This window comes from Aquila chrysaetos, chromosome 24, assembly GCF_900496995.4.
Source record: "Aquila chrysaetos chrysaetos chromosome 24, bAquChr1.4, whole genome shotgun sequence".
In the NCBI taxonomy this organism is placed as follows: domain Eukaryota; kingdom Metazoa; phylum Chordata; class Aves; order Accipitriformes; family Accipitridae; genus Aquila; species Aquila chrysaetos.
Window position 1 is genome coordinate 1,344,416 of NC_044027.1, and position 14,495 is coordinate 1,358,910.

At 42.6% G+C, this 14,495-nt stretch overlaps 1 protein-coding gene across 7 annotated transcripts in view; it reads right to left on the minus strand.

Annotated features, from left to right (window-relative positions):
* The window catches only part of RAP1A (RAP1A, member of RAS oncogene family), a 43,665-nt gene that overhangs the window by 13,293 nt on the left and 15,877 nt on the right, over nt 1-14,495 (minus strand). For 3 of the 7 annotated variants that reach the window (XM_030000209.2, XM_030000207.2, XM_030000208.2), the window contains 4 exons: nt 10,354-10,423; nt 6,256-6,339; nt 2,478-2,546; nt 870-926 (listed from right to left, as the gene is read on the minus strand). In XM_030000209.2, the coding sequence (XP_029856069.1) occupies nt 870-926; nt 2,478-2,546; nt 6,256-6,312 (183 nt within the window). In that variant the 5' untranslated portion in view covers nt 6,313-6,339; nt 10,354-10,423. Of the gene's footprint in view, nt 1-869; nt 927-2,477; nt 2,547-6,255; nt 6,340-6,839; nt 6,862-10,353; nt 10,424-12,201; nt 12,312-14,495 lie in introns of those variants that run through there. The other 4 variants (XM_030000211.2, XM_041119775.1, XM_041119774.1 and 1 more) reach the window with 3 other exon arrangements.

A 14,495-nucleotide genomic window follows, 5' to 3' on the forward strand; every position in this document is an offset into this window, starting at 1 on the left:
CAATTATATAGTAGTCACCTCTAGCATGAAAATGGCTTAAAGGTTCAATGCAATGAAATGCAAGAGCAGGCTGGAAAATCTGTACCAGATCAGAGCTGCCTTTGTCCAAGCCTGTGAAAGGAAGCTTTACCAGAACTGTGCAGCAATGATTTCTGCTTCCACGCCTTCACATTGCTGTTGATAATTTTCAAAGCTTTCTAAATAAAACTAACTTTTAGGAAGCATGTCCTCCCCTTGTGATGTGCACTCAACCATTACAAGGTCTGTTTACTTAGTGACAGGACTTGGCATGGCAAAGGGAGTTGCTGCACAGCCCTGGCTGCTCTCAGGCTGGAAGGATGACATGAGCCTCCCAAAGCTGCACAAGGCAGCACCAGGCAGGTGCCACCTGGGTAGAAGAGTACGCCTTGACAGGTACAAAATCTTTACTGATTAAATCCTCTCCACGTAGGCTGATGTGACATGCCAGGAGACAATCCCTATGCATTGCCTGGAAGCGGCTTCAATCTGTGTCTGTGTATTCTGGCCACTTGCAAAATTAACATACCCGTATCAGTACGCTGATAGCGAGACGATGGTGGATGGCAGAGAAGAGGTGAGTGGCACAGGATGCACTAACCTTTGCGTCCCAGCACTGGGGCACCAGCTGGGGAACGGGTTCACAATGCTGCTGGCAGGGCTGCAGAAGGCTCATTCACCACACTGGGTTTTGGGTTATTTAACAAAATCATTCAGTTGAAATTATTGCAGCTGATCTATTGTTTTTGCTTGGGCAGGATTATTATACTAGTATAAGTTCTATTCTTAACACCTCATCTCATTCTTAACAAAGAAACTCCATACCAATCAGAAAAAGAAATTATACTTACTGTCCCTGCTGTATCAAGGATTTCAAGCATACACTGTTGACAGTCTACTTCCACTTGCTGGGGAAAAAAGGGAAGAGACAAACGCAGTTAGAACTAAAATGTCTGAAACGCGACAGGCAAGAGGAATCTCAGCTTAATTTTTACTTCTGCCACAAAGACCTCGACAAGCAAGCCAGCCACCTGCACTTCCCTAACGCTAGGAGAGGCACCGCTATTAGAGGATTAATTATGCCCCAAGCCAGGCATTTGGGTCAGCTCACTTATGCTCCAGGACTCTGTTGATTATAAAGGCTTAAATGAGCAGCTTGTTGTAAACATCTCAACTTAAGTGAGAGAAAATCCACTCTTACAAATCAAAGGACCTTAAACTTCAATTTTTCATTGCCGCTGGGGGAGAAGGGAGTAAGGAAGAAAAGAAAAAACAAAATATCTAGTGATCCTCACAGTTAGGCTTAGCAAGTCTTCCACTCACTGAGAAATGTCTCAGAGGGAAATTCCAGGCAAGTCAAATAAATTTAACAGCAGAACTCATACCACAATTTACATTTAATTATCATAGGCACAAATGCTTACACTTTTTGTTTTATGTTTTGGTGCCTTTAATTATGGTAACATTTATGCTAATCTGTAAAACAATGGGTTACTTGACAGCAGTTGAGTGAAGAAAGCAGCTCTGTTGATAGAATTACATAACATGACAGCATCAGGGATACTGACAAGGACTTTTGCTCAGCAATTACAAGCCTGCATCCAAAATGGCCGTAAAGAATTTTATATGCCTTCAAACCAAGCAGAACGCATTTGAACTAAATGGCAAAACAGCCATTCCTAAAAGAACACAACAAAAGGCAATTGCTATGCTACAGTAATATAACCTGCTGTGGTGAATGGTGTATTTAACCTCTGTTACAACTTCTACAGATAGCAAATATTGATATCTTTATGTTTTGAAGTAATAATTATATGTCAAATTACAGCAAACAGATCTGAGTAACAGTCTGACCCCAGTTTGGTTGAGCTGTTCCCATCCCCAGGCATCAATCAGAAGCACTGGCAGGAGGACGGGCAGTACACTCGTCTGCCAACCACCTCAGCTCATATCCCAGTACCACTGGAAATTCGTGATGGTTCAGGAAAATACACCACACTGATCTCTGGGCAGGTGTAGTAACCTCTAACGAAGAAACAGGCAAACAGTGGAGAGCTGCAGCCTCAAACTGCCTCAACTTGAGTCATCGGAGACAGAGTGAAAGCTCTTGGTTATATGGAGTAACAGAGGTTTAATCTTCCTGTTCAATAGAACTAAGTTAGGGAGCTGTCCAATTAACAGCAAAATTTGTCATTCCCTGATAATTCAGCTTTATAGTAGCTGATACAATTTGTCTGATTGCACTCAGGGGCCCTAAGCTAATAAAGTACTCTGTAAAGCCAAAGGAAACCATTTCCAAGACTGATGCTTTTCTATGCATCGCTTTCCTGCTGCGGTTTTATGCAGCCATAACATTTTCTCAGAAAAGACCCTTTCTCACTCCCGTAAGCTTTTGTTGCACTATTAAAAAGAAGCAAGCTCTTTGAGACTTGAAAGAAATAAAAATGATGTTGTTTTACCTTTCTGTATGAATCTTCTATTGTTGGGTCATATTTTTCAACAAAAATTCCCTGAACGAACTGTACAGTCTGGGGAGAAAGAAAAGAAGGAAAAAATAAAGTGAACTGAACATGACCAGTAACATTTACCAAGAAGCACTTTATGAAAAAGTAACAAAACAAAAACTACTCAACGCTGCTGTTAAAATTCAATAGTGAGGAGCAGAGAAAAAGACATATAAATTTTCAATTCTTCAAAATAAAATTTGTGCACTTTCTGTTGTATTAAGAATCACTTTATTCAAGCATGTTTTCAAAACTGTTTTGAAATGTAAACTGTTTGCTTGCTTGCTTTTTTCATAAAAGGTGATATCCTCAAAAATGCCTGTGACTTTAGAATAATAAAAATCACCAAATATGGAAGACTTGAAATGTAATCAGAAGAACTGGCAATCTGTACGCTGTGGAAGAGTACACTGTGGAAAATCCACATTTCAATTCAAATCGTATTAAGAGTAGTGGAGCTACTCTGGATTACATGCCCAGAGCACAGACATATTTCAGAGCAGCAAGTTAAATCTGGAGTGTCTCCAGATACTCAATTTGTATTAAACCATTAAAGAAGGAGACATCATTCATTTCAAAGAGGAAGTCTTTCTTGCCCTATATAATTATTCAAAGCAAATCTACTCTAAACATTTCCCATCAAGTTGCCATTCGGATGTGGCCCATCTCTGGACATCCCAGTTCTGTACATGGTGTGCTTTGGCTCCTGTGAGTCTGCAGCTTTACTTGTCCTCTGCAAGGCAAAGCTTGCTTTTCCTTTTTGCCCCACGTCCCCATGCTCTTACCTACAATAATCTGCAATAATGTAGTAATGCAGCACAGGAGTGTCCGGAGGTTTGGCTGATGTTTGTAAAACAAGGTGGTGTTTGTTTGTAAAACTAAGCACCAAGACCCCAGCACTTAATTTTGTCTTTTTAAAAATGAACACACATACCAACTATCTTTTGCCAACTGAACTTGCCACAATTTTTTTAATACAAATTCTGCAAAATCACTACCTGTTTTGAGAAGCTGTATTTTATCTGGACAGAAGGCTGAGATTTTTCTGCAAGAGGGTTCACATTTGTCACACAAGTACTTGCAAGCTTTCAGAGAGTGGCATATGCCAGATACACGCAGAACATCTCACTGTATGCTGGAAACTGAGCAGTTCCTCATGGTTTGCTTTCTTTTAACATAAGAAGAAAAGATTTCTAGTACTACCTCATCTAAAAATCATCCGGTATCACTAAATAAACCTATTTTACACTCTTAACAATCAACGCCTTTGCTTCTCCAATATTTTGTCACACTGAATGGTTGTCCCAGTCTTCCTTTCAGACAACAGATCTCAGCAAAATCATTATAAGATACCACTATTAACATGGATTACAGTGTTATACCAGCAATGGAAACCAACAATAAGAATTGTAGGTTACTGATTACATTTTAGCATTCTCAGCACAGCTGCTAACCAAAGAGGGTCCAAGAAGGCTGCTATTTGCTAGGAGACTAGCATTTGAGCACTGAAGTCGGTCACATCTGTACTGCTCTATTCTAGGAACTGTGTTTGTGAACCAGCCTTCAGTGCGAGAATCTGACAAACCACTCACAACATTTCATCTTTCTACTATAACACTCACAGTCTTATTTTATATCTGCAAATACAGTACTGCTCTGAAAGAAAATTAACTGAACCCATGTATTCTCCTCTCAAATTGTTTTATTTCTAATAAATCACTGTTCTAACTTTTGTTATTTCAGCTGGTGCTTGTGTGTTCACACAGACACCAGTTACACACAATCATAATTATGATTATATTCAACTTCATTCATAACCTATCTTACTATGTAATATTCTTAATCTCTGATGTACCGTACTTTTATTGACTATAGGAGGAAAGAGAGACCAAAGGAGAAGATACAAATCTGAGGTTGTTTTCAGGTTATGTGTGGATCTAAGACTTTTATAACTTTCTCTTGGTTTGAGGGTTGTGCATCCCAACTTTGGTTTCCAGTTTATATACGACTATCCACAACTGGATACTCTTCATAACACTGCCTACCCACTGACACTCCAGAAGATTTTTGCCCTCATTAGAAATGGGGAGAAAACTACTGTACAGAAAACAAAGAAGTTGCAAAATAACTGTGCCTTAATAACTGTGAAGGTTTTTCTGCTATCCAGTCACTGTTACCACAAGGCACAATCAGCATCATATCGGCACAGAAGAGTTAAAACAATAAGGAGGATTTGCACTGAAACAACACCATATTGTAATCTACACTCAAGACTGTAAAAACACAGAACTGAAAACAAACACCAGCCTCTTTGTTAGACAGTTTAGTTTATACAGTTCGAAGAAAGACACTTTAAAGTGACCTCCACATTATTTTAAATCCCACCTTGTAACCTCTCCTTGCTAATGCTTGTAAATAAGTAGAGTCATCTTGAAAGCTAAATATTATTCACTCTTAGCTGCTAATTGGCACTTATTGTGTCCTGTTATAAGCATAATGGATCAATGTTGCATATGAATTACAATATATGCTTACTTAGCACCTAGACTGTCAAAAACAATTTAACTTTTGTTTACCAGACTAGGTATTTGCATTTCGGCTTTTAAAAAGGCCAGTGATCGATGCTGACTCAGACTTCACATTACAAATAAGGAAACTCAAGTATGTCAGACATTTTGACATTGAGTAATTTTTATGTACAGCGTATTAATAAGTGCCCTATTTTACCTAGTGGTCTTTCAACGTTACGTAACAAAAGGAAGATACTCAATCAAGGGGATGCTGGTGGAAAAAGTAATACAGATTGCTTAAGTTGCTGTGGAAGAACAGACTGCATCAAAGAAATGACACCTACATCTTGTAAAGGTTAGGACGGGATCTCTGAAAGAATACATCAGATTTGATGCATAATTGAATAATGTTTCCTCCTGTTCATCTGGATTATGCAGGTGATTTACCAAGATTATTAGCAGCCCATTTCAGCAGAATAAACAACAGTACAAGAAGCAGCGTCTACGACATAAACGGCTGGTCAGCTATTATCATCTTCTGTGAAAAGGTACACTGTGTAGTTCCTTGTTTTAGATAACTTTACACTTGACCAGTACTTTGCCTTTCTTGTTGGAGTGAGCTGCTTGACTGATTTGTGATAAATAGGTGACAGAAATCTCTCTTAAAATGCTTTACTATCAACTCTGCTATGTAAACCTCTTATTAGAAACAACACAAGTACTTAAGGAGTGCAAAGTGTCATCAGTCCGCTTATCCCTCTGCAGTGCATACGCTGGAGGTGACTTCTCGTTCTGTCCCGTGTTTCCAGTCCAGGCTGCTCATTTGGGTTCTATCCAGGATGGAAAACACACAGCCTTCAAGGTATGCAAAGCTGCAACCATCACTAATTCACTGCTGTGCAAGGCAAGACTTCATGCACTGTTCCAGTGTAGGTTAGGCTTTTAATACTTAGATACAGACATTCAGTCATTTACAATACTACACCCATGTGCCAAGCAGAAATAAAATGCTATTATAACAGCGATTAATCGCCTGTTGCTTCTCCAAAACCATGACACAAATTCACAGATATTTCATCAGTGTAACAGTGGCTATGTGGAAGTCACTATGCATGTTAAAAGTAATACAAACATCCCACTACATTTAATGAGCATCGTCTGCAATAAGATAGGCCAGCTTTGAAGTTTGTGTATCAGTTTCAGAACTGCTTCCCGAAACTCACCAAAGCGGACTTCCCCACACCTCCTGAACCAAGGACCACTAGCTTGTATTCACGCATGGTGTGGTCTGTTCAAATAGCAACGATCTGGAAAGCAGGAAAAAAGCCAACCGTTAAAAGCATACCTGCACATACAAATTTATGACACTGTCTTCTGAAAGTAGCAACACACTCCCCTTCTCCAAATACTCCTGAGAACAAAAATCTCTTTGGTAACAGCTACGGTTTTTATTTTTCCACCTGGGCACTCAAATTTAGATGGCTGCTCCAACAGCCCCAGTCTATACGAGATGCCCAAAGCCAGACCTATTAGTCTGCCGGTGCTCAGAGAGGAAGAGGATGAATAATACACCATGGTACAAACACAGCGCAGCTACACGCGCCCGCTCCCAGCTGCACTGGGCAGCACAAGCTCTCGCTGCCTGTCCTCTGCATTCTCTGTGGTTTATAGCGTAAAACAGTGAGTACCTGACAAGAAAATTAGATTAGAAAGATGCAAGTAGAGAGGTTTACTTCTCCCACCCACCCCCAGCAGGGAAGGATTTAGGTCAGTATTTTCCCTCTGGAAAAGGTCAGGCCTAACTTACAGCTGCCAAGGCAGAACCTCTCCGCTTGCCCAAGCAAAGACTCTGCCTTTTTATGGAAATCTTGCAACTCCCTCCACTCACTAAGCAGCACCAGAAAACTTCTCATTCTCATCGAGAATCCCTGACAAATAAGGCAAATGACAAAGCTGGTGATAAACATTTTACACTATGTTTACGTTATAAGCCAGGCTGGGCTGTCCCTATCAACAGTGCTCAAGCAAACAATGACCTCAGCAGCTAATTATCTTCCCCCTCTTCCCCCAGCAAGATAGCACTTTCTTCCCAAGTAAGGCTTCAGAAACACAAGTGCTATAGGGCTAGGCAAGCTGCGTTTCTCAAAGGCATTTCAAACTAATGCTGCCACAGGATTTATGGGTTCACTGGCTACAGTTTAAGGATTGCTTTAAAAATAAAAATGTATTCCAAGTAGTTTGATAGAGAAATGTATCACCTTGTCGACTACCGTTAACAACAGTCTGCAAAGAACAGGGATCGTATTTTTAGCTTTGCAACTGTGGACAACTCCCTGACAATCTGTGTCTCAAGTTTATATAATCATTAAATTAGGACAGGTTCTTTTCTATCATTTAAACTCCCAAGGGAAAGCTGTAAAACAGAGACTCAAGAGGAAACGCACGTGCTGCCACACACCCATAGCCAGTCCCCACTGGAGCTGCATCGGGACTGGCAGCTGGAGACCCTGCCCAAACATCCTACTTTTAACCCTCAGCCCTCAACCACAGGATGTTTTATGGTCTAAACATGACACAAGTACAGCTTTAAACAAAAATTTAAAAATCCTGCATGCAGCTGGAGAGAGGCATACAAATTCTGCAGTCGGTTTAGCACAACTTTAAGCTTATTTTTAAGTCAGAAGAACAGAAATACAGGGCTCCCCTGCATGCACTGAAGCTCTCTGCAGTCATGTAGCCAAGCTGCCCCTCCCTCACCCAAGCCTTACAGAGGGAATAAAGCTGAAGCTATCAGCAGCAGCCCATAGTTTTAAGCACCTTGGGGTGGTTTTTCTTCAATTCTTGAAGTCTACGTGAGCTGCAGTTAATTTCACAATTTCTATGAAGTTAAGCAAGTCAAACTGAAAGGGATTTTCCAGAATGGTAACTTTGAATATCTAAAAGCAGAACAAGCAATGTCTATGCACTCTAGTACATTGACAACATTTTTGGTTAAAATTCTGGCAGCTGTAAGCTCTTCTGCTTGAAAATTTCCCCAAGAAGTAACATTCACTTCCTTTCTCTCAAAAATCATGATTTTGGATGGGAAGAAGAGGGGAATTCCAATTAGCAATGGTTTTCCCCTTGATAATCCTTGGAAATTAAAAGGCGATGCATTTTTCGTAAAGTATAAATGCAACTTATTGATCCAGTTTTATCTTCATCTTCCTACAGTTCCACAGTCTGTTCAACCTAAGAAAACCCGGAAAGCAATCAAGCTAAGGGTTAAATTTAGCTGTGAACTCTTTCACTTCTTATTTATAGTAAAAATACTTGTGGGAAAGTTTCAGCTGGGAGCAGTACAAGACTTACTTCTCATTTCTTCTCTACAGTATTTGCTGATTTTTTTTTTCAGGTGCAACAGGAAACCAAGATCCTGAAATGCATGAGCCTTATTACTGTAAAACCCCACACGCCTTAATTATCTTGTAGCTCTTTCACAAGGATGTTAATGTTATCTGTTTATGCAACATGAATAGAGTGCTCAAGAAATTACTATGCTGCATCCTAGCCAACTTTTCATTTGGCAACTGTTTATGCCCACCTAAATACAGTTAGACACAGTAGCATTCATTTCCACCCAGAGCTCTATGTAGTGAAGTTGCATGCTGTGAAGCAATGGCTACGTTTCAAAATGGAATGAAATTACGGGCATTAAGTGTTTCGTTCAAGTCAAGTAAAGAATATGATCACTATGGAGTGTAAAAAACCCAACTTTTAGTGTTGTCATAAATGTTGTGAAACCAGTCTCATTAGTTCTGGATGCTGTGGTGCAAAAAGATAAAGCAAAAGCTGAGCATGTCTCCTTGCTTGTGCTCCCTTTTCCCATACACACACAGCTACCTAGCTACGGCAGAACTGTGGGGCACGGAGCACGTTTCATACCAACCCTTCACTGCCCTGAGCAGCAGGCTCCCTCGTCCCCACTGTATCAGACTCTCCAACCTACCCAGCACCTGTACAGCCACTTTAAATACAGAGTAATAAATTGGTAGGGTTCAGATTTCATCTATAATGAACAAACTCTGCTTCTGCACTGCAAAACACCTGACACCTCAGGATTAATCTCTTCTTTTCTTTATTCTTTAAGAGGAGCATCTCTTTTCTGCTGCTACGGCCACCAATGCTGCCTGGGAAGTGACAGAAACGGATATTCAGCTATTCACAGCATCAGCACCAGGATGCCCAGCTCCTTCCTCAAGAAAGAGTATAGGGCCATACCCTGTGAACAGATGGAGAGGTGAAGAAAAGATGCAGGATGTTTGTTTTAATATACAAAAATGAAAGGTAGCGCAGGCAGGGTGGCAGAAGGATCTCTGAGAAGGACCGGCAGATGGACGCAAATGCAAATGAAGCTGTAATCTGAAACACAGCTTCCAGCGCCTGCTCACCTGCTTTTTTCAGCCAAGCACTCACGCACTCTCTTAACTGCACAAATCATCTTTCGCCCTGTTGCAACCGAGTGGCTGAATCAGGGTACAAAGAAGCTGAACTTTCAGGGTATTTCTCAACCAGCAGAAGCACCCAGGCAGAGGCTGCCGGGAGGGTGGCGTGGGGAGAACAGCCGAGGCCCTTCAGGAGATAAATCTGATGCAAAAATTAGCCACTCCAGTTAAAAAGTTTCACCAGCTCATCAAGAAGTTTATAATTCAGGTGACGGGGAGAAAGAAGCATAAACAAAGAAGATAAGCGAACACAGCACTGAAAGAGAGTGGGTGCAAGAACTTCACACAAACCTGAAATGTGACATGCACCCTGTGAAATGCAAATGCCTGAATACAAATTTATACATCTGAAGAAGGCAGTTTGTATTTATTAGTTTCTCCTTCCTTCTCCAAACACCGATGGAGCTATGAGTAACAGGAGGTGCAGATATGCTGCTCAGTGGAAGGAAGACAGTGGTAAGAGCACGTGGTCTGATGGCTTTGCATAACTTGATGGAACGTTGGCTGTAACTGATGACACAATCTCCACTAAGTAGGATGATAACAAAAGACTTAAAATAAAAATCAAAGCAGACACATTCTTGACTCAGCCTTAAATGAAAAACTGTGGACTGTAGTCACAGATTTTTATTTTGTACAATAGCAGAGGACATCAGAAAAGACAAACCACAAAACTTCAGGGTTTCTTTTCCCCGCTACAGGAAACAAGATTTAGGCAACTTTATATTTTAAACAATGCATTATACACTCATCAATTCTCAAATTTCCCCAACTGCCAATGTTTTCACAGTTAGCAATTTTATTTGAAATATATTGAGAACATTAAAAAACTCATACCTTGGCATAAAAGATCTCTCATCAGTGTTAGCAGCCCTACTGAAGGTTTTTCTAGGCTCCCTATAAGGGACTGAAAAAAAAAAAAACAAAACCCCAGAATTAATCATTTTTCAAATGACAGTATATGCAAGCATCAAATCTTCTCTTTATGGTTTCAAACCAAAACATGCCTGTTACAAAACTTGCTCTTTGCTTTATCAATGGAGCTCTACGCAACTTCTGAATACTTGCATCAAATTAACTTAAAAACAAGAACTCCAGCACAATTTAACCTTGCCTTCAGGACAGTGAAAGAATTTGGGGGGCCAGGTGGAATCCAATGGCAAAACACAATTTCTACTTGATTACGTCATTAAAAAACACTTTACCAACTGGATTTGCAGTTAAGGTAAACCATAGGAAGTCAACGGGAAATTGAAGTTTTTTAGGTTAAAAAGTGAAAAATTAAGCTCACAACTGTAATGTTCGCATTTCTGTTTCATACAGGACTGCACTGGCTTTTGGAAGCCAGAAGTAAAACTTGTCCCTGTGCTATGCAGCTCCTGCAGCAGCGTCAGCTCAGCCATCCAATCTCACGTTTGGTGACAAAGCTTGTCTGAAAACAGAGTAATCACAGCTGACGAGTCTCGTTTTCCAAGAGCCACAGCATACCCACTGCTCTGCTTGGGGCGGTCTGGGCCAGACGCAGCTGAGCTACGAAGCCAAAATGCTCCTACACCTCCGGCCCCCGCACAGGCAGCAGAAGAGCTGCAGCAGTGCAGGACCGCGCTCTGGCTTGGTCCTCCTCGCCTCCCGTCGGCTCAGGCAAGGGCTGCTCACCCTGCTGCCACGTTGGCTTGAGATTTCATTTAGGAGCACAGGTTACTTGCTGTTTTGGTTTTTTTTTCCCTTTCTTTTTTTTTAACGAAAATTTCAACTTCCTGATTTCTGTCTCCCAGATTTGAAAGCTATAAAATACATCCACAGACATGGAAGGAAAAGATTCCCATCACAGGGAGAAGTACTTCTCTCTTCTTATGCACTGTTTTCAAATCATTATCTAAATGGCTTGTCCACGGTTTTCTTTACATCAATTTTTACTGGATTTATGCAAAGTTGCCACTTCCATCCACAATCCCCTGTACCTGTTACTTGATGACATTGCATTGATTGGCATTTGCAAAAAGTTCACACATATTTCCAAAGTCTCACTTTTTCGCTTTCCTCTGGCAATGCCTTCTACCTCGATACCATGGATTTCATCCCCAAATATACATTGACAGCCACCCTCCCTTGATTTCTGACCATTCATTGTTCAGCTAACCCAGGGGTGGGAATTTTAAAGAACAGTTCAACTCCTGTTGAAAGTCAACAGGATCTGGGCTCCCACATCCCTTCTTCCAACTTACTTGAAACTCCCTCCCCACCGCCTTTGCACCTGCAGCACGCCGTGCCTGCGCCGGCGTGGGAAAGCATTACTCCAGAAACCCGGGGAGATGTGTTTCTGAAGAACAAGCTACAGATAACAGATCAACAAAGATATTTAAAAACTGAGTCAGTACTAAATGAGTCAGAAGGCCACGGCCGTATAAGAGGCGAGAGGGAGGCAGGGCAGAGGGGGAGGCATCTGCTCCTCCGCAGCTCCCTCTTGCCGCAGTGAAGCTGCTTGGGCAGGCGTTGGCATTTCAGGCAGGCACTGGCGTTACATGGCAGCTGAAGCGGGGCTGGAAACGCCACCGAGGGTGCTGGCTGGGCTTCCACTGCACACTGAGCACATGTCTGATAGGTAGGTTTAAACAGACGCAGCCACTTTTTAACAGATGAACAGACTCCATCCATTCTGACAAACAGGATTAATCAAACCCTCACCCGAAAGCTGGCTGCTACGATTTCCAAGCACTCGGGAGCTTCCCATGCTCTCCAGGTTCTTTCTCCTCTCCTGCAGTTTGCTTTTCCCACAACAAAAAGACAACTTTCTTCTGCAGGAGAGATAGGTGCTGCTTAAGTCAAATCACCATGTTCCTGTGGACTTTTTCTCCCTAATATACCCTACAGAAGACTTCACTTACAAAAGACAAACTGAGGTCAGCCTAACCCTGTTTGAGGTTCTATCAAGTTTGCAACACATTTTAGGAGATGAAAACTTAGTACTTTCTACTATCAAGAAAGCAGGAGAAAGCCAGCTATGTTTAAAGCAGCCCAGCAACCCTGAGTGATTTTATAGGGGAGAAACCATCACTTAACCGCTCACAATCGGCATTGCCATAGTAAAATCCAATGACTGTTGCAACACCTACAAAGTAAAGTTATTTTATGGAATCCATCAGGTTTCTTTCTTGTAAGAAACACACAACACCTGTACAACCATGTTGTACCTCTGCAGCTGAGCAGCACGATCTCTGCGGGAAGGCTGCACCGCAGACCGGTGCCAGGCGCAGTATCACTGCATGCAGGAAACAGAAGCATCAGGCACTGATGCTATCAGGGTCCGTCTGAAACGAATCCAGCATCCTGTCCCGTACCTCTCCAGCCCACGCACGAGCCCTGCCGTGCCCCGGCCCCCGCTTTCTTCTCCGGCCACCCGGGCAGCCCCATGCTGCAGCGAGACAGGGGGGACAGGCCGTCCTCCCAGCCCTGCCCGGGCAGCACAGACGTCACACATGTGATGCTACTTGAAGAGCATCTACAAGCTGTGAAAAAAGAAAAGAGTGGAGGGGAGAGCATGGAGGTGCACCCAGACAGAGGATGCAGCATCTTGATGGTCCTAAAGAGCAGGACAAGTCCCAGAGCCACTGTCCCACTTGCCCCAGTAACCCTGCTGGCTCCTTGTCCACATGTTTTAAAAGACTGTAATACTTGTGGTATCACAATCCTTTGCTCAGCAAGACTGAACTGCAGCAGCAGCAGTGATACTTCAAACAGTAATTATAGCCATGGCTACACCCTGCTGCTATGACAGGCAAAGGGTCCTCTGTCTTCAGCCTTTTATACGTTCAGCACCAGCTACACCAAAGTCTCTACTCACTACTAAAAGCCTACAGCTCTGTGTTTCTCTGTTTTTGGAGTATCAGAACAACATCCATAGGTAAGTCTGCCAAGCAAGTGCTGTATTGCAGGAAGCCTCATATTTTGCTTTTCCCTGCTGACCCCAGTTCTGGCTCCCCCAGCCCTGCCCAGGGTGGAAACCAGCGCTCACCGACTCCTGAGCCAGCAGCCTGGGAAGTGCAGACTTACCCCGAACATCGATGGGCAGCCACCGCCTTTCACTAACAGCCCAGGCAGCAGGGTCCCATCCCGCTCACAGGCTGCAGCTGCGTAAGACAAGGTGGTTATTTCCCAATCCGCAGGCAGGGCAGGACACATGCTTGTGCTGCGGGGGCACAGCGAGACAAGCCCTTGGAAAGCATTGCTGGTCCTTCATGCCCCAGTGAGACGGTCTGGCTTTATGTGGCTACTTGCTCTTCCCAGGAGCATCTCTGAAAGCTTCCAAGGGATAAAAGAAGCAACTGTTCCCCTTTTAATGCTAGAACCATAGGAAGTTTAAATGAAAACCTAGTAATTTGGTTTTTTTTCAAAATATTTCTTTTTAGCAGCTCTGCATCCAACACTCCAGAGCTGTGGGCACATGCCACCTCGGAGCCACAGAAATCAAAATGTTTTAGAAACAGATAATGAAGTTGTCATAATCCTTGTCAAATATTTTTCCAAATATAATAGGAAGTGAGTCTACGGCAAAGCAGAGTTCATTCAGGCAGCTCTTGCTGCAAGCATGTGCTTGGATCCAGTCTGTACACACCTGAAAACACAGGGATTTTAGTGAAAGCGCTGACACAGTCTCAGCTACAGGACTGAAGACAGGTGACAACTCAGCAACGCAGACTGCATTTTCACTCAAGAAGCACAACGCACAGCCCTAGTTTAAAAAAGGGTGAGAGAAAAGGAACAGAAAAAAGCAAGGCACCGAATGAGCACACACCAAACCACAAACATCGGTTCCTAGAGACAACATGAAATGGCCTCTCAAGGTGCAGCTTCTGCAACCACGTGCACTGTTAGCCTGACATGTATTTTGCTCCCTTGCTGTTCCCCGGAAACATGCACTGGGATAGAGGAAGATAGGGAAAGATGTCCCTGGGATAGAGGAGAGAGGGGCAGGGAGCAAA